General features: G+C 44.9%; 1 protein-coding gene across 18 annotated transcripts in view; it reads left to right on the top strand.

Moving 5' to 3' along the window:
• Positions 1-20,079, top strand: part of LOC129841796 (calpastatin-like) — a 77,358-nt gene that overhangs the window by 7,640 nt on the left and 49,639 nt on the right. For 2 of the 18 annotated variants that reach the window (XM_055910186.1, XM_055910093.1), the window contains exon 1: positions 15,005-15,153. The exons of 15 other annotated variants lie outside the window; for them this stretch is intronic. In XM_055910186.1, the coding sequence (XP_055766161.1) occupies positions 15,082-15,153 (72 nt within the window). In that variant the 5' untranslated portion in view covers positions 15,005-15,081. Of the gene's footprint in view, positions 1-15,002; positions 15,154-20,079 lie in introns of those variants that run through there. One more of the 18 variants, XM_055910039.1, reaches the window with a different exon arrangement.

The raw sequence follows: 20,079 nt of genomic DNA, 5'->3' as shown, positions 1-20,079 counted from the left end.
AAAAAATCTCACCCATTTACACACAATACCCCTGAATGAAAAAGTTTATGTTTTTTTGTTGTTGAAATACAGTAGTATCTAATGTACATAAGTATTCACACCCCTGAGTCAATTCATGTTAGAATCACCTTTAGCAGTGATTTGGGCATTATGACGCAATACGTTTCATTGTAAACATAAATAATGGGCGCAGGAAGAACAGAGGATTCCCCTGCATTTTAACCACCAGCCAATGTGATCACAATACACCAGAGAAGCTCTCGCCATTCAAACTTCCCTGTGTGAACGCTGTAGCTTATTTTATATCCAGCAAGCAAGGCGCTTCTTTCCTTGAATATATATATATATATATTTTTTAATTGCTCAAAATATGTGACCAGACTACAGTGCCTTCAGAAAGTATTCATACCCCTTGAGTTGTTCCACATTTTGTTGTTACAGCTACACACAATACCCCATAATGACAAAGAAATACTTTTTTGTGAATATATATTTATATTTTTTAAATACAGAAATATCTAATGCACATACTGTAAGTATTCACACACCCGAGTCAATACATGCTAGAATCACCATTGGCAGTGATTACAGCTGTGAGTCTTTCTGGATAAGTCTCTTAAGAGCTTTGCACACCTGGATTGTACAATATTTGCACATTATTCTTTAAAAAAATCTTCAACCTCTGCAAGTTGGTTTTTGGTCATCACTAGACAGCCATTTTCAAGTCTTGCCATAGATTTTCAAGCCGATTTCAGTCGAAGCTGTAACTAGGCTACTCAGGAAGATTCAATGTTGTTTTTGGTAAGCAACTCCAGTGTATATTTGGCCTTGTGTTTTAGGTTAGTGTCCTGCTGAAAGGTGAATTTGTCTCCCAGTGTCTGTCCAGCAGACTGAACCAGGTGTTTGGCTGTGCTTAGCTCTAATTCCTTTTATTTTTACCCTAAAAAAAACTCCACAGTCCTTGTCAATGATAAACATACCCATAACATGCAGCCACCACCATGCTTGAAAACATGAAGAGTGGTACTCAGTAATGTGTTTGTTATGTTGGATTTGCCCCCAAAATAACGCTTTGTATTCAGGACATTAAGTAAAAAAAATTGCCACACTTGTTTTTGCAGTTTTACTTTAGTGCTTTATTGCAAACAGGATGCATGTTTTGGAATGTTTTTATTCTGTACAGGCTTCCTTCTTTTCACGCTGTCATTTAGGTTAGTACTGTGGATTAACACCAATGGTGTTGATCCATCCTCAGTTTTCTCTTATCACAGCCATTAAACTCTGTAACTATTTTAAAGTCACCATTGGCCTCATGGTGAAATCCCTGAGCAATTTCCTTCCTCTCCATGTACTGAGTTAGGAAGGATGCCTGTATCTTTGTAGTGACTGGGTGTATTGATGCACTATCCAAAGTCTAATTAGTAACTTCACCATTCTCAAATGTACTTTTTCTACCAATAGGTGCCCTTCTTCACAAGGCATTGGAAAACCTCCTTGGTCTTTGTGGTTGATTCTGTCTTTGAAATTCACTGTTCGACTGAGGGACCTTACTGATAATTGTACGTGTGTGGTACAGAGATGAGGTAGTCATTAAAAAATCCCTCCATACCCAAAATCCCTCAACCATTCAATTCAACAATAACAAAAGACAGTGAAAGTAACAGATGTGTGTTCTATAATTTTTATGCTGAGTGCAAGATCTCTGCCAGTTCATACATCTGTATCAACCTGTCTTTTAGTCAGGGGACTCCATGACAAACCATCTCTCTTGTCCTCCATCTGTAGAAAAACAAGGGAGAGTTGATACACACGGCACTGATTACATCAATGGTTGTTAGGTGAATTCCAGGACAGACAAGTGATAGTATTTTGACCTATGACCAGATCAAATGTGACCAACCTGAAGTAGGACTGGTGCCTGGTCACATAATGCCTCAGCCTTCTGCTCCTGACAGAAACAAGCATCTCTCTGGTAAGAAGAAGGGCGGGGGTGTATGATTTATGATTAACGAGACGTGGTGTGATCATAACAACATACAGGAACTCAAGTCCTTTTGTTCACCTGACTTAGAATTCCTCACAATCAAATGCCGACCGCATTATCTACCAAGAGAATTATCTTCGATCATAATCACAGTCGTGTATATTCCCCCCCAAGCAGACACATTGACGGCCCTGAAAGAACTTCATTCAACTCTATGTAAACTGGAAACCACATATCCTGAGGCTGCATTTATTGTAGCTGGGGATTTTAACAAGGCTAATCTGAAAACAAGGCTCCCTAAATTATATTAGCATATCGATTGCGCAATCCGGGCTGGCAAAACCCTGGATCATTGTTATTCTAACTTCCGTGACGCATATAAGGCCTTCCTCTGCCCGCCTTTTGGAAAAGCTGACCACGACTCCATTTTGTTGCTCCCAGCCTATAGACAGAAACTAAAACTGGAAGCACCCGCGCTCAGGTCTGTTCAACGCTGGTCCGACTAATCGGATTCCACGCTTCAAGATTGCTTCGATCACGTGGATTGGAATATGTTCCGCATAACGTCAAACAACAACATTGATGAATACGCTGATTCGGTGAGCGAGTTATTTGGCAAGTGCATCGGTGATGTTGTACCCACAGCGTCTATTAAAACATTCCCCAACCAGAAACCATGGATTGATGGCAGCATTCAGGCAAAACTGAAAGCGCGAACCACTGCTTTTAATCAGGGCAAGGTGACCGTAAACATGACCGAATACAAACAGTGTAGCTATTCCCTCCGCAAGGCAATCAAACAAGCTAAGCGTCAGTATAGAGACAAAGTGGAATCGCAATTCAACGGCTCAGACTCGAGAGGTATGTGGCAGGGTCTACAGTCAATCACGGACTACAAAAGAAAAACCAGTCCCGTCGCGGACCAGGATGTCTTGCTCCCAGACAGAGTAAACAACTTCTTTGCTCGCTTTAAAGACAATACAGTGCCACTGACACGGCCCGCTACCAAAACCTGCGGGCTCTCCTTCACTGCAGCCGACATGAGTAAAACATTTAAACGTGTTAACCCTCGCAAGGCTGCAGGCCCAGACGGCATCCCCGGCCGCGTCCTCAGAGCATGCGCAGACCAGCTGGCTGGTGTGTTTATGGACATATTCAATCAATCCTTATCCCAGTCTGCTGTTCCCACATGCTTCAAGAGGGCCACCATTGTTCCTGTTCCCAAGAAAGCTAAGGTAACTGAGCTAAATGACTACCGCCCCGTAGCACTCACTTCCGTCATCATGAAGTGCTTTGAGAGACTAGTCAAGGACCATATTACCTCCACCCTACCTGACACCCTAGACACACTCCAATTTGCCCTACTGCCCCAATAGGTCCACAGACGATGCAATCGCAATCACACTGCACACTGCCCTAACCCATCTGGACAAGAGGAATACCTATGTAAGAATGCTGTTCATCGATTACAGCTCAGCATTTAACACCATAGTACCCTCCAAACTCGTCATTAAGCTCGAGACCCTGGGTCTTGACCCCGCCCTGTGCAACTGGGTCCTGGACTTCCTGACAGGCCGCCCCCAGGTGGTGAGGGTAGGTAACAACATCTCCATCCCGCTGATCCCCAACACTGGGGCCCCGCAGGGGTGCGTTCTCAGCCCTCTCCTGTACTCCCTGTTCACCCACGACTGCGTGGCCATGCACGCCTCCAACTCAATCATCAAGTTTGCAGACGACACTACAGTGGTAGGCTTGATTACCAACAACGACGAGACGGCCTACAGGGAGGAGGTGAGGGCCCTCGGAGTGTGGTGTCAGGAAAATAACCTCACACTCAATGTCAACAAAACAAAGGAGATGATCGTGGACTTCAGGAAACAGCAGAGGGAGCAGCCCCCTATCCACATTGACGGGACAGTAGTGGAGAGGGTGGAAAGTTTTAAGTTCCTCGGCGTACACATCACGGACAAACTGAAATGGTCCACCCACATAGACAGCATGGTGAAGAAGGCGCAGCAGTGCCTCTCAACCTCAGGAGGCTGAAGAAATTCGGCTTGTCACCAAAAACACTCACAAACCTTTACAGATGCACAATCGAGAGCATCCTGTCGGTCTGTATCACCGCTTGGTACGGCAACTGCTCCGCCCAGAACCGTAAGGCTCCCCAGAGGGTAGTGAGGTCTGCACAACGCATCACCGGGTGCAAACTACCTGCCCTCCAGGACACCTACACCACCCAATGTCACAGGAAGGCCATAAAGATCATCAAGAACAACAACCACCCGAGCCACTGCTTGTTCACCCCACTATCATCCAGAAGGCGAGGTCAGTACAGGTGCATCAAAGCAGGGACCGAGAGAAGCTGTTTTTCAGTCTATCTCAAGGCCATCAGACTGTTAAACAGCCATCACTAACATTGAGTGGCTGCTGCTAACATACTGACTCAACTCTAGCCACTTTAATAATGGAAAAATTGATGTAATAAATGTATCACTAGCCACTTTAAACAATGCCACTTTATATAATGTTTACATACCCTACATTACTCATCTCATATGTATATACTGTACTCTATACCATCTACTGTATCTTGCCTATGCCATTCGGCCATCACTCATTAATATATTGTTATGTACATATTCTTATTCATTCCTTTACACTTGTGTGTATAAGGTAATGGTTGTGAAATTGTTAGGTTAGATTACTTGTTGTATATTACTGCATGGTCGGAACTAGAAGCACAAGCATTTCGCTACACTCGCATTAACATCTGCTAACCATGTGTATGTGACAAATAAAATTTGATTTGATATGGTATGGCTGAACAACAAATCCACCAGGTTTGTAAGTAGCCTGTGAATGAAATAAAATAAACATACAGTATAGCGAGAAAAATACATTTTCTCTAGTGTGGAAGTAATCATACTGTAACGACCCTGGGTTTATAAGCGCGGATATTGACTCTGCCGCTGGAGCATGCTTTTGGGGCACAGTCGATAGCGCGCTGGACTTCGGGCAAGAAGGTCGAGGCTTCGAGGCCTGCTCCCTGCCTGTTTCATTACAATGGTGTCAGAAGTGATCAGACCTTGCATCCACGACAGTGCGTGTGCTTGGCCAGTGAGCTCGTTCCTGTAAGACGTAGAGCCGCAAGCTAGAGCGAGGACGCGCTCTTTGAAAGGAGGGAGTAGTGTAAGGTCGAGGGTTCGAGACCTGCTCCCTGCCTGTTTCATTACAATACTAATAGAGTGACTGTATGTACAGAATAGATTCAGGCCAGTGACGCTGACGTTCAAAACAACTGGGAACTTGGAAAAAACTAGCTCCGAATGTAAAAAATCTTTTGAACAGTCATCCAACTCGGAAATCCAAGTTGGAAACTCGGCATCTTTCTAGAGCTCCGACTTTCCGACCTGAAGATCACTGATATCATGATTCCAGTGTTTAATTGCTATATTGTAATTACTTTGCCACAATGGCCTATTTATTGCCTTACCTCTCTTATCCTACCTCATTTGCACATGCTGTATATAGATTGTTCTACTGTATTATTGATTGTATGTTTGTTTATTCCATGTGTAACTCTGTGTTGTTGTATGTGTCGAACTGCTTTGCTTTATCTTGGCCAGGTCGCAGTTGCAAATGAGAACTTGTTCTCAACTAGTCTACCTGGTTAAATAAAGGTGAAATAAAAAACAGGGCAGCTGGGGGCGCGGACCACACCTTGTTGTCTCTGGGCAATAATTGGGATCATTTGCAAAGGTGGGCATGTAAGTAATTCATACCCGACCCATCCATACCCGTAGACACACTTACTTCCAAATCTCATTTTGGACGAGACTTTATGACAAAAATCATCCTATTTGCACTTTGTAGTCAATTTTGACTCTAGAGTGAATGTTTCTGAATCATATCAATGCTACATAGGCCGTTTATAACCAGAGAAGTTGGTTCTAGGAGGCAGTTTCCCTTTAACCCTATCCCAAACCTTAACCATTCAGAATGAACACCTAAACTTAACCGTTTAGTTGTTTCTGTTTTAACCCTAACCCAAACCTTAACCCTAACCTGAACCATTCGGAATTAATTCCTAAACTTAACCGTCGAGCTGTTTCTGTTTTAACCCTACCCCAAACCTTAACCCTAACCTGAACCATTCGGAATTAATCAAAATGTAATTTTACATTTATCCTCCTGGCCAATGTCGAATACTGAAGTCAAACTGTGAGATCTTGTTGGGAAAAGTACAGTAAGCACTGAGTAGTGAGGCCACATTTCAATGCAACTGGTGGCAGAAGTGGGATCTGCCATAGCAACAGATGCCTCAAGGTTCCCACCTACTGGTAGGGAGGAACATCTTCACAACACAGAAGTTACATTATTGACCAACCACTAAGTTCTAAAATGGTCACTGGGATTTACATGTCTGAAATTGACTTTAAGATGGTCTAACCCATTTTTCCCATGTAGTTATAAGATTATGTCTGATCAGTGTTTGATACAACACTGACATATATTGCATTTTTTTATCCATCTGTCTTTCTCATCTAAGGTGTCCTGGCCTACCTCTATGTGTTTACATATCTATTGCTTGAGCTATGCACTGAAGCTATGTGTCACTGCTTGGTTGGTTCAATATCATATTGCAAGTACCAATAAAGTTTTCACAATCTCAGTCATGTGGTCATACCCTTTTTCTTACTCAGTGTCATAAGGTATATGGTGCAATGGGAGTGGTGTGAGGGTGCCTGTAGGCCATGGTCTCACATGGTCAGTATAAGAACCAGTAGTTCTAATACTGGGCCTACCCCTAGTAGTTCTAATACTGGGACTACCCCTAGTAGTTCTAATACTGGGACCACCCCTAGTAGTCTAATACTGGGACCACCCCTAGTAGTCTAATACTGGGGCCACCCCTAGTAGTTCTAATACTGAGACTACCCCTAGTAGCTCTAATACTGGGACTACCCCTAGTAGTTATAATACTGGGACCACCCCTAGTAGTCTAATACTGGGACCACCCCTAGTAGTTCTAATACTGGGACCACCTGTTGTAGTTCTAATACTGGGACTACCCCTAGTAGTTCTAACACTGGGACTACCCCTAGTAGTTCTAATACTCGGACTACCCCTAGTAGTTCTAACACTGGGACTACCCCTAGTAGTCTAATACTGGGACCACCCCTAGTAGTTCTAATACTGGGACTACCCCTAGTAGTTCTAATACTGGGACCACCCCTAGTAGTTCTAATACTGGGACCACCCCTAGTAATTCTAATACTGGGACCACCCCTAGTAGTTCTAATACTGGGACTACCCCTAGTAGTTCTAATACTGGGACCACCCCTAGTAGTTCTAATACTGGGGGGACCAAGGACACAGTTCAACCCTTTGGCCATAGACTGATTTGTCACAATGACTCACTCAAGACTGCATTGTCATCGCACCCCGCCCAAGGATTACCTCAAGGGACACAGAGAGGTCATGGATTAGGTATATTTCTGTGCAATACAACAGAGTCAGGGTATTGTTCTTTGACTTATACTCAAAAGTTTTTAGCGTGAGGGAAAGATACTGATGCCTGCACATGCAACACCTGCATGCAAGGAAGGAGAACATTTACATGTGTTACTAACTTGTTTGCATTCCCTTTATCTACAGTCCACTCAAAAGCACATGGTAGATTTGTAAGGTCCAAAAGTTAGCTATCTTAAACATTGCTAATCATTGCTGGACCATGGACCAACATCATTTTGCTGACCTACAAACTATTGGAGTTTTGTGAGTAGGTGTCACATCGACAACTCACATCAGAGTAAAGTTGTTTGTTCGAGACAAATGAGTACATTTTTTAATTTGTTAATTTAACCTTTTATTTAACTAGACAAGTCGGTTAAGCACATTGTTATTTACAATGACGGCCTACACCGGACACATCTGGACGACGCTGGGCCAATTGTGCGCCGCCCTGTGGGACTCCCAATCACGGCCAGTTGTGATACAGCCTGGATGTATCACAAGGCATTCCTCCAGTCCTCACAAAGCAATTTGTCACAGATCTTTGCACACCTAAGAACTAGTAGCTATATTGCAATTTCTCACTGGCCAAGTGCATTATTCCTTTTGATTCTCCCCGATTTCATTGCTAGTCTTCCAACACTGGAATGCTAGCCTATTCCAGTAGCCGATAACAACTGGTGGTTACGGTAACACAGTCAAGAAAGGTTGAGGTTGAACTTGGCCACACTTGGCAGTGAAAATTGATAGAAAGAGAACTCCTGCCCCTCCCTCCTCCTCCACATAAGGAGCTTGTCATGTTGTTTGCACAACTTATCTCTTATTGCTCAGTGATTGTGTGAGTTGTACTTCATGTGGAAGAGGGTGTGTGCTTTTCCTCTGTGGTTAAGAGTGTGCGCTGTATATTGTAGATTTATACACTGAGTACACCAAAAATTAGGAACACCTTCCTAAAATTGAGTTGAACCCCCACTTTTGCCCTCAGAACAGACTCAATTCATCGGAGCATGGACTCTTCAAGGTGTTGAAAGCATTCCACAGGGATGCTGGCCTATGTTGACTCCAATGCTTCCCACTGTTGTGTTGGCTGGATGTCCTTTGGGTGGTGAACATTTGTGTGTTGGGATGTGTTCATGTATGTATGTGTCTGATTTATTGGTGTGTGTGTGTGTGTGTGTGTGTGTGTGTGTGTGTGTGTGTGGTCATAATTGTGTGGGTCCGTGTCCACTTCCCTGAGAAGCGACTCAGATGTGGCCTCTTGTCAGGTGGTGTTACTCCACTATAAATGACCTTCCCTTTATAGCCCAGGGCGCTAGGCTGTACCGACTGCAGCCCTGGGTTCAAATACTATTTGCCATCTTTCAAATACTTAGAGCATTTTCTTAAGGTTACGGGTCGAGAGCCAGACCCGGTGCGAACACCGGGGCCTCACTGCGGTGGCGGGCTGCGTTCTCTTTTTGGCGGAGCACGGCCCGTTGAATGTGAACACGGACAGCTTCCCATGTCTCATCAGCGCGCCTGAACCAGTCATCCATCGCAGGAGCCTCGGTCTGACTCTGATGCCAAGGTGCCAGAACCGGCTGGTACCCCAGTACGCAATGGAAGGGAGAGAGGTTAGTGGAGGAGTGGCAAAGCGAGTTCTGTGCCATCTCGGCCCAGGGCACGAATGCCGCCCACTCCCCCGGCCAGTCCTGGCAATAGGACCGCAGAAACCTGCCCACATCCTGGTTTACTCTCTCCACCTGCCCATCACTCTCGGGGTGAAAGCCTGAAGTAAGGCGGATCGAGACCCCCAGATGTTCTATGAACGCCTTCCAGACCCTAGATGTGAATTGGGGACCTCGATCAAACACTATATCCTCAGGCAACCCTTAGTGCCTGGAAGACGTGCGTAAACAAGGCCTCCACAGTCTGTAGGGCCGTAGGGAGACCAGGCAGAGGAAGGAGACGACAGCACTTTGAGAACCGATCCACAACGACCAGGATCGCGGTTTTACCCTGTGAAGGGGGAGATCGGTTAGAAAATCCACCGACAGGTGCGACCAAGGCCGTTGTGGAACGGGTAAGGGGTGTAGTTTCCCTCTGGGCAGGTGCCTAGGAGCCTTACACTGGGCGCACACCGAGCAGGAGGAAACATAAACCTTCACGTCTTTAGCCAAGGAAGGCCACCAGTACCTCCCGCTCAAACAGCGCACTGTCCGACCAATCCCAGGATGACCAGAGGAGGGTGACGTGTGGGCCCAATAGATCAACCGGTCACGAACAGCAGACGGGACGTACAGACGCCCAGCGGGACACTGGACGGGAGCGGGCTATGCACATAACGCCTTCTCAATGTCCGCGTCCAGCTCCCACATTACCGGCGCCACCAGGCAGGAGGCGGGGAGTATGGTAGTGGGATCCATGGGCCCTCTGTGTCATACAGCCTGGACAATGCGTCTGCTTTCACGTTCTGGGAGCCTGGTCTGTAGGAAAGGGTAAACACAAAACGGGTGAAAAACATGGCCCACCTTACCTGGCGAGGGTTCAATCTCCTCGCTGCCCGGATGTACTCCAGATTACGGTGGTCAGTCCAGATGAGGAAAGGGTGTTTAGCCCCCTCAAGCCAATGTCTCCATGCCTCCAAAGCCTTGATGACAGCCAACACCTCCCGGTCCCCCACATCATAGTTTCGCTCCGCCGGGCTGAGATTCTTTGAGAAGAAGGCACAGGCACTGAAATGCGGTCACTCTCCGTCTCCACCCCTGAGGTGGAAATGCGGTACCCTAGAAAGGAGACGGACTGCTGGAAGAACAGGCACTTCTCAGCCTTGACGTACAGGTCATGCTCCAACAGGCGACCAAGCACCCTGCGCACCAGGGACACATGCTCGGCGCATGTAGCGGAGTATATCAGAACGTCATCAATATACACCACTACACCCTGCCCGTGCAGGTCCCTGAAAATCTCATCTACAAAGGCCTGGAAGACTGATGGCGCATTCATCAACCCGTACAGCATGACGAGGTACTCATAGTGCCCTGAGTTGGTACTGAAAGCCGCCTTCCACTCGTCTCCCTCCCGGATATGCACCAGGTTGTAAGCGCTCCTGAGATCTAGTTTGGTGAAGAAGCGCGCCCCATGCATTGACTCAATCACTGTGGCTATGAGCGGTAGCGGGTAACCATACCTCACAGTGATCTGGTTCAGACCCCGATAGTCAATACACGGGCGCAGACCTCCCTGCTTCTTCTTCACAAAAAATGAACTCGTGGAGGCGGGTGAAGTGGATGACCGAATGTATCCCTGACGCAGGAATTCTGAGACATATGTTTCCATAGCCGCCGTCTCCGCCTGTGAGAGAGGATACACGTGACTCCTGGGAAGTGCAGCGTCTACCAGGAGATTTATCGCACAATTGCCCCGTTGATGGGGTGGTAATTGAGTCGCCTTCTTTTTGGAGAAGGCGAAATCCAAATCGGCATATTCAGGGGAAATGCGCACGGTGGAGACCTGGTCTGGACTCTCCACCGTAGTAGCACCAACGGAAATCCCTAAACACCTCCCCGAGCACTCTCGTGACGACCCCGTGAGAGTGGCCTCTGTGGCCAAGAAACTAACCAGGGTAGGCCTAGCACCACGGGAAACGCAGGAGAGTCAATAAGGAAGAGACTAATTCTCTCCTTGTGATCCCCCCCCCCCCTGCATCACCATGCCCAGAGGAGCGGTGGCCTCCCTGATCAACCCTGACCCTAATGGTCGACTATCTGAGGCGTGAACGGGGAAAGGCACAGCCACGGGAACAATGGGGATCCCTAAACTATGGGCGAACGCCTGAATCGTCGAGCGCCTAATGCTGGGAATGCGGGGGAAACTCAGAAAAAGTGACATACACAAACATATGTGCGACAGAAGGCTCTGGGTGAGAATGGTGCCGGCTCACCTGGGGTGACGCCAGAGCACCCTGCCTGCTGCCTCGATACCCAGAGGAGCCAACCCGGCACCGACCAGCAGTGTGACCTCTGCGGCCACAGATGGTGCACAAGCTGGAACCCCTTCCGGTCTCCCTGCGCACCGCCCCTCCCAGCTCCATGGGTATCAGAGAGGGGGTATGGGGGGATGGAACCAACAGACCCTGATCTGAACGTCCGTGGGCAGCCAGCAGGTTATCCAGCTGGATGGACAGGTCCACCAGCTGGTCGAACGTGAGAGTGGTGTCTCTGCAGACCAACTCCCGACGGACGTTCTCGTGCAGACTGCAGCGATAATGGTCGATCAGGGCCCTGTCGTTCCATCTTGCGCTGGCAGCTAGGGTCCGAAACTTCAGGGCGAACTCCTGGGCGCTCCTCGCCCCCTGCCTCAGATGGAATAGGCGTTCAACTCCTCAAACTGGTCCAACGCCGCATCTCCCTCTCTCCACACGGTGTTGGCCCACTCCAGGGCTTTCCCGGTGAGGCACGAGATGAGGTCGGACACCCTCTTACGGCCTGAAGGAGCCGGGTGGGCGGTTGCCAGGTCCAGCTGCAAGAGGAACCCCTGGCAGTTCGCAGCATTCCCATTGTATTCCTGGGGAAGGGAGAGACAAATCCCACTGGGACCAGGAGAAGGAGGGGTGCATATTGGAGAACCTGGTGGTGCTGGTGGAGACGCTGGGAGAACTTCCTGTCTCTCCCAGCGGTACATTGTCTGGACAACGTGGTCCATGGTGGTGCCAAGATGGTGGAGCATTGCTGTGTGCTCCCGGACGCGCTCCTCCACCCCTATACCCGGGGTACCTGCTCCTGCTGACTCCATATGTTTGGTCCGGTATTCTGTAAGGGATGCGTACTGTGAAACTGTGTTTCCAACGGCGCAGTTTAATAATAAAAACCCACCGAAAACCCGAACAATCAATAAATGTGTACAAAACCCGACGCACACCTGTAACGATTGTCGTCAGGAGAAGGAGAGGAGGACCAAAGTGCAGCGTGGTACGTATCCATAATACTTTTAATCAAAAATGAATACACGAACAAAAACAACAAAACGACCAACGAACAGTTCTGACAGGTGCAACAAACACTAACCAGAAAATAGCCACCCACAAACAAAAGTGGGGAAACAAGATACCTAAGTATGGCTCTCAATCAGAGACAACGATAGACAGCTGCCTCTGATTGAGAACCATACCAGGCCAAACACATAGAAATAGAAAACCTAGACCTACAACATAGAATACCACCCACATCAAACCCTAACCAAACTAAAAATAGAAACATACAAAGCAATCTACGGTCAGGGTGTGACAACACCAGACATAATGTGCACAAGCACTTACAATAAACAATACCGGACAAGGACATGGGGGGAACAGAGGGTTAAATACACAACATGTAATTGATGGAATTGAAACCAGGTGTGTGGGAAGACAAGACAAAACAAAAGGAAAATGAAAGGTGGCTAGAAGACCGGTGACGTCGACCGCCGAACGTCGCCCGAACAAGGAGAGGGACCGACTTCAGAGGAAGTCGTGACAGAGACAAATAATCATGTTAATTTGTGGCAAAACGTCCTATATCCACCCCAAACAGAACCCCCGTAGAAAACGTCTCCCAATTGGGTTTTTAAACAGTTACATGTAATAAAGTATCGATATTAAAATAATCAATTTGTTTTAACTATATTGTGCAAATAGCCTATCACAAAGCCGATTTATTGTATCCTGAGGGTGAACAGTGTAGCCTATACAATGCGTGTTTTCTTTTTGGACATGTAAGAAACTTTTGGAAAAATGTTATAGGGATTTTACCGTTTTTTTCGTTAGTATAAATCAAGGGAAGCTTTTTTTTATTAAGGAATAATAAGGACATTGGAAGTCTGTCGCAATTAATTTGCCAGTCAAGGATGGATTGATTCTTATTATCGGAGTGATACAGCTCGCTGTTAGCAGCCTCCGTATGTTTGCAGGGTTTCCCATCGCTGGATCTTGACTCTCCTTTTCATGAGCTTTAGAAAGTTTCCTCTTTCAGCCAACAGGAACAGATATCACAGGCTCCAAACTGTCGAAGGAATCCATAATAATCAAAAGGTCCACGACAGTCTAGAGCTCAAAGCTAACATAATGCTAGGTGGCCAGCGTGACAGCTGTCTATCACCGCATCTGGCTGACTAAGCCAAAGGTTAACCTAAATTAATAGTTCCTAAGTCTGGAAAAAATATTTAGACAAACCTAACTTAAAAGTGAACAGACAAATATAATGGAAATTATTCGCTAAATTACTCATTTTTGGCGGCAGAGGCAAAAACTATATGTAACTTTCCATGTATCTGGACGGTGGATATAGCAAGAGCCATATATTTAGAGAGTTGGGCCAACTTCTATGTTTTTTTAATGTTCTAATTCTACACATTCAGTAAAATATATATATTTTTTTATATTTTCAGACGTTGAATATGACCGCTGTCAGTAAACGTTGGCAAGAAAACGTCATTCAATTGTTGCCAGCAGCACAGTTACAGTCACCAACACTCTAGATAACATGAAAACAGTCCATCCATCTTTGCTGGGGCGAGGAAAAAGTGCTTGACTGCCGTTGTGAGGTCAGAACGCTCGGATCAACCATACTCGTTGGCGGGAGTGTCCAGTGAACGCTCCGGGAATGAAACGCTTTGAATTTATGAACGGACTATCTGATCACACTCTGAATTTACTAACACCCAGAGTGCACTCTGGCACTACGGAGTGAATTTACAAACACACCCTGTGTTACTGTGAGCTAACATGGCTGTCATAGAATGTTACATTACATTACATTTTAGTCATTTAGCAGACGCTCTTATCCAGAGCGACTTACAGTAGAGTGCATACATTTTATTACATTTTACATACTGAGACAAGAATATCCCTACCGGCCAAACCCTCCCTAACCCGGACGATGCTATGCCAACTGTGCGTCGCCCCACGGACCTCCCGGTTGCAGCCGGCTGCGACAGAGCCTGGGCGCGAACCCAGAGACTCTGGTGGCGCAGCTAGCACTGCGATGCAGTGCCCTAGACCACTGCGACACCCGGGAGGCCAATTTTGAAGTGTCATGTAAATGCATCATAATGCAGAAACCTCAATGTCCCAACTTTCTCAACATATGGCTCTGAAAATAGCATATTGTGGTATGAAACACATTCTAAAGTACATCTAAAGTAAATGTTTTAAAAGTTTAAGAAAAGCCATAATACATACAAACACATAGAAAGGGACCCATGACCATTAATTTCAGATTAATTAATACAAATGTGAAAAATGTAAGTTTATTGCGTTTTGGAATCAAACCTTTCAATTATTTCAAATCGTATTGGCCTTAATATAGTTTTTCCTTTCGGCCTGCCCTTTCCCTCAAACCCTGTTCCTTGCCCTTCCCTTTAACCCTGCTCCCTTCCCTCCTCCCCCTTTCTCCCTGTTCCTTCCCCTTCCCCTTAACCCTGCCCCTGCTGTGCTCCCTTCACTCCCCCTTTCTTCCTGTTCCCGCCCCTTCCCTGTGTGCAACTGGGGAACATGCTGCAGTTCACAGAATAGGAACAGAGTCAAACACATACACTCACACACACATTCACAACAGATTGAGGTGAAAATGGGCCAGTTACTAAGCTGGATCCGAGCTCCTCGGGACAATCAGGCCTTACAGGATGTGGCCGTGGAACAGGTGAGCTTTTATAATGTAACTCTGCTCACAGGTTAGAGAGAAGTGTGTGTGTCTGTTTGAGTCTTAGAGTTGTGTGTTGTCCACATGAAGGAAAGTTTGTGTCAGTGAGAAAGTGTGCGGCTGTGTGTCTGTATTTGTGAATCAGAGCTCTTTAATGTGTGTGTGTATTGTGCTGTATGTTTAGTGTAGGGCTTATAAGGGAATGCAAGTCAGGAGGAAAAGTTTTGCTGGCATTAATCCAAGTCAGACGTTCTCTGGTCGAGGAGGGAGGAGGAGTGGTGGAATGTGAGAGCTGCTCGGTCAACGTCTGGGAACAGAAATACAGCACATTCTGTATTATATTAAACCAAGACCTGTATAATAAATATATAGATATATTTTAAAAGACCCCCCGCCCCAGCAATCTTATAGCATGTAAAATAGATCATGAGATTAAAAACAAATACATTAATATTACATAGTAAATCTACTGAACAATACATCATATAGCCTCATAAATAGTGAAAAAGTATTGATACACATTCATGGATGTAAAGGCCCGTTGGTTAGGAGTTCAGAAATGTCTGCTGCTACTTTTTTTTCCATGTGTCCAGAGTAGACACCTTGGCCCTATAGATCCTGGCCGTGGAGACCTCCATAGACTGGTTGGCAAGACCTGTATAATGTTGAACCAAGACCTGTATTATATTGAACCAAGACTTGTATTATATTGAACCAAGACCTGTATAGTATTGAACCAAGACAAAGATGAATGCTCTGTGTTGCCTCCAGGTGTGTGAGAGTGTCTGTGTCTCAAGCATTGAAAGTCATGGTAGTCTGTCCACATCTGGGAACAGAAGTACAGTCCAGTCTGTACTGTAATAATAGAGAGGATATTAAACCAAGGCAAAGAGAAGGGCTGTGCTCTTCAGTTGTGTCAGTGTGTCTGTAGTTTATTCAGTTGCATGGTGTTTGTGTGTGTGTGTGTTGGTTAGTTAGTTAGAGTATTATACAATAAACCAATCAAATATATGTATCAAACTCTTTATATCAGCAGTAATCACAAGGTGTGACTGGCCTACCAAGATAAACTTCCAAAATAACTAATTCAAGGTAAAAGGAATTGGTGCACTCAACAAAAAAAGTCAGAGATTAATTTCTTATTGCTCACTTTAATCCATTGTACAGGATGCGAACAGGTGACTGGCGTTCAACGTCAAGCTGACGTCTTCCTCAGAGTGACGCCAGCTTGATGTCAAAACGCCAGTCACCTGTTCTTGGTAAGCCTTTCTCCTGATTTTTGTTATTGTTGTTGAGCACCCTCTCTTTCCTTTGTCTGCTGAACCAGTATTCACAAGGTATTTGACTGTAATTCAGCCTAGACTCCAAAGACCCCCAAAAATGTTGAGGTCTCAGGTCGTTATTGTAAAAGAGAATGTTTTCTCAATGACTTACTGGTTAAATGAAGGCACGATCAATAAATAAGAGGCACTGTGACCAAAAGGCCTTGATGAGCTGATCATGTAAAAAAAAAAGGTAATAATAAAAAAAAAAAGATCTGTTCCTCAATGTTTGTTTATGTCTCATGGTGCAACATAGAATGGGCGTGTATGTAATTCTGGTGGTGAATTGAGTCCAGGCATATTTTGGATAATACTTTACACATGCTTATTTTGATGAGTTACAGTTGTGTTGCTCAGTTAGGAGTTGTGTGTGCATATAGTATGTTTGTCCATGTGTTCTAGTAGTATTTGTATGACATGAGTATCCGTTTTGCGCTTGTGACTGAGTGGGCTGCAGTCTAATATCCCTCTGTCTCTGTTGTGTTTTGAGGGGATTTTTGGCTCTGCTTTGGGCTAGTTGGGCTACTTTCCCAGATCTGCGTTGTCAACATACTGACTGTGCACTCTGCCATTTCGGCTCAGCATCATCTGCTGCTTTCATCAGACACACAGAAAACAGCCAAAGGGGAAATGTATCTGTGCTACACATTCCAACAATGGTGGGTGTCACGTTAATCTGCTTCCCCAGATCACTTCCTGCTGAGATGCGACAGGTAGCCTAGCCTAGTAGTTAGGGCGTTGGACTAATACCCAAAAGGTTGCAAGATCGAATCCCCGAGCTGACGAGGTAAAAATCTGTTGTTCTGCCCCTGAACAAGGCAGTTAACCCACTGTTCCTAAGCCGTCATAGAAAATAAGAATTTGTTCTTAACTGACTTGCCTAGATAAATAAAGATAAAAAAATATATAAAAGATACAATTTTTACACTACCGTTCAAAAGTTTGGGGTCACTTAGAAATGACAATGTTTTTGAAAGAAAAGCAATTGTTTTTGTTCATTAAAATAACATAAAATTGATCAGAAATACAGTGTAGACATTGTTAATGTTGTAAATGACTATTGTAGCTGGAAACGGCAGATTTAAAAAAAGAAATGGATTATCTACGTATGCGTACAGAGGCCCATTATCAGCAACCATCACATTCCAATGGCACGTTGTGTTAGCTAATCCAAGGTTACCATTTTAAAAGGCTAATTAATCATTAGAAAACCTTTTTACAATTATGTGAGCACAGCGGAAAACTGTTGTTCTGATTTAAAGAAGCAATAAAACTGGCCTTCTTTAGGCTAGTTGAGTATCTGGAGCATCAGCATTTGTGGGTTCGATTATAGGATCAAATTAGCCAGAAACAAATAACTTTCTTCTGAAACTCGCCAGTCTATTCTTGTTCTGAGAAATTAAGGCTATTCCATGTGAGGAATTGGTAAGAAACTGAAGATCTCGTACAACGCTGTGTACTACTCCCTTCACAGGACAGCGCAAACTGTCTCTAACCAGAATAGAACAAGGACTGGGAGGCCACGATGCACAACTGAGCAAGAGGACAAGTACATTAGAGTGTCTAGTTTGAGAAACAGACGCCTCAGAAGTCCTCAACTGGCAGCTTCATTAAATAGCAAACACCAGTCAAACACCAGTCAACAGTGAAGAGGCGACTCTGGGATGCTGGCCTTCTAGGCAGAGTTGCAAAGAAAAAGCCACATCTCAGACTGGCCAATAAAAAGAAGAGATTACGATGGGCAAAAGAACACAGACACTGGACAGAGGAAGATTGGTAAAAAGTGTTATGGACAGACAAATCTAAGTTTGAGGTGTTTGGATCACAAAGAAGAACATTCGTGAGACCCAGAAAAAATGAAAAGATGCTGAAGGAGTGCTTGACACCATCTGTCAAGCATAGTGGAGGCAATGTGATGGTCTGGGGGTGCTTTGGTGGTGGTAAAGTGGGAGATTTGTACAGGGTAAAAGGGATCTTGAAGAAGGAAGGCTATCACTCCATTTTGCAACGCCATGCCATACCCTGTGGACGGAGCTTAATTGGAGCCAATTTCCTCCTACAACAGGACAACGACCAAAAGCACAGCTCCAAACTATGCAAGAACTATTTAGGGAAGAATCAGTCACCTGGTATTCTGTCTATAATGGAGTGGCCAGGATAGTCACCGGATCGCAACCCTATTAAGCTGTTGTGGGAGCAGCTTGACCGTATGGTACGTAAGAAGTGCCAATCCAACTTGTGGGAGGTGCTTCAGGGAGCATGGGGTGAAATCCCTTCAAATCACCTCAAAAAATTGACAACTAGAATGCCAAAGGTCTGCAAGGCTGTAATATGATTCTTTGACGAAAGCAAAGTTTGAAGGACACAATTCTTATTTCAATTAAAATAAATCATCATAAATCATAAATCAAATCAAATCATTATTTATAACCTTGTCAACGTCTTGACTATATTTCCTATTAATTTTGCAACCAATTTCATGTATGTTTTCATGGAAAACAAGGACATTTCTAAGTGACCCCAAACTTTTGAACGGTAGTGTTTCTGTCAAACACAAATGTCAGTAAATGGTTAAGTGGGATGTAGTAAGAACTAGTGAGTATCAAGGTGTGACATTTGACACTTGTTTTTGCACACTTATGCAATTAGCAGAGCACCTTGTGCTGAAATATAAACTGCTGTCATATATTTTATATTTCCCAATAAATTTCCTAATCACACATTCAGTATTGCCACGTACATGCAACTCTATATATAGAAACTCTAAGCTGTACAGAGCATGCAATGTGTAGGGATGACCAAAATATATTTCACAGTATATGCCGCATATACTGTATTTATATTTTTTGTAATATATTGACACATATGCATTGTTTACATGGCTTTTACATTGTACACAATGAAAATAAGAACATGTTCATACAAAATGAATAGGCCAATTATAGATCCAGGTAAGTGAAGGCCCATAGTGTGGTCATGTGTGGAAATGTCTGTTGTATTGACCGGAGCTGTAAAGAGGGGAGGGACCTATATTCTAGCACTTGGAAATGTCTGTTATACCCTAAAGCGTGAGTGTCTGTGTCTGCCTGCCTGCACATTCACACAGAAGTGTGTGTTTGTTTTTGTACTATTTGGTAATTTCCTTGTAAAAGGACCTATGAGCACCAACATGTGAAGTTCATTGGAACATGTCAAATTGGGTGTCTCTTTCTTAGAGTGTATATATAATTTTTTTATTTGATTTATTAAGGCATATATATGTTTTTCAACCATTTTCCATCCTTACACTGCTACTGTCCTCCTACTGGCATACTGTTATGTTCAGCTCATAACTGTTTGCTTTCTCTTTCTGTCGTCTGGTGGTCAAAGCAAGAGTGCGGAAAAGTCTGGACAACTCCTCTCTCTTCTCACTCTCCCCAATTAATGTCACCTCTCCTGGGCTCTTACCGACACCTACCCATGAGTCCCCTCTCTTTCCATGTACTGTAACTAGCCCCATCACGACTAAGCACTGACCGACACCGGACGGTCATGGGCATTCAAAAGTGGTTGAAGTCCTTCTTGGCCTTGATTTCAAACATCCACAGATGTTTTGGTCCGGTCC

Source organism: Salvelinus fontinalis, chromosome 3 (genome assembly GCF_029448725.1).
Source record: "Salvelinus fontinalis isolate EN_2023a chromosome 3, ASM2944872v1, whole genome shotgun sequence".
NCBI classification, from domain to species: Eukaryota; Metazoa; Chordata; class Actinopteri; order Salmoniformes; family Salmonidae; genus Salvelinus; species Salvelinus fontinalis.
Note: the sequence above shows the minus strand (reverse complement) of the source record. Positions and strands in the feature narration are given on the sequence as shown.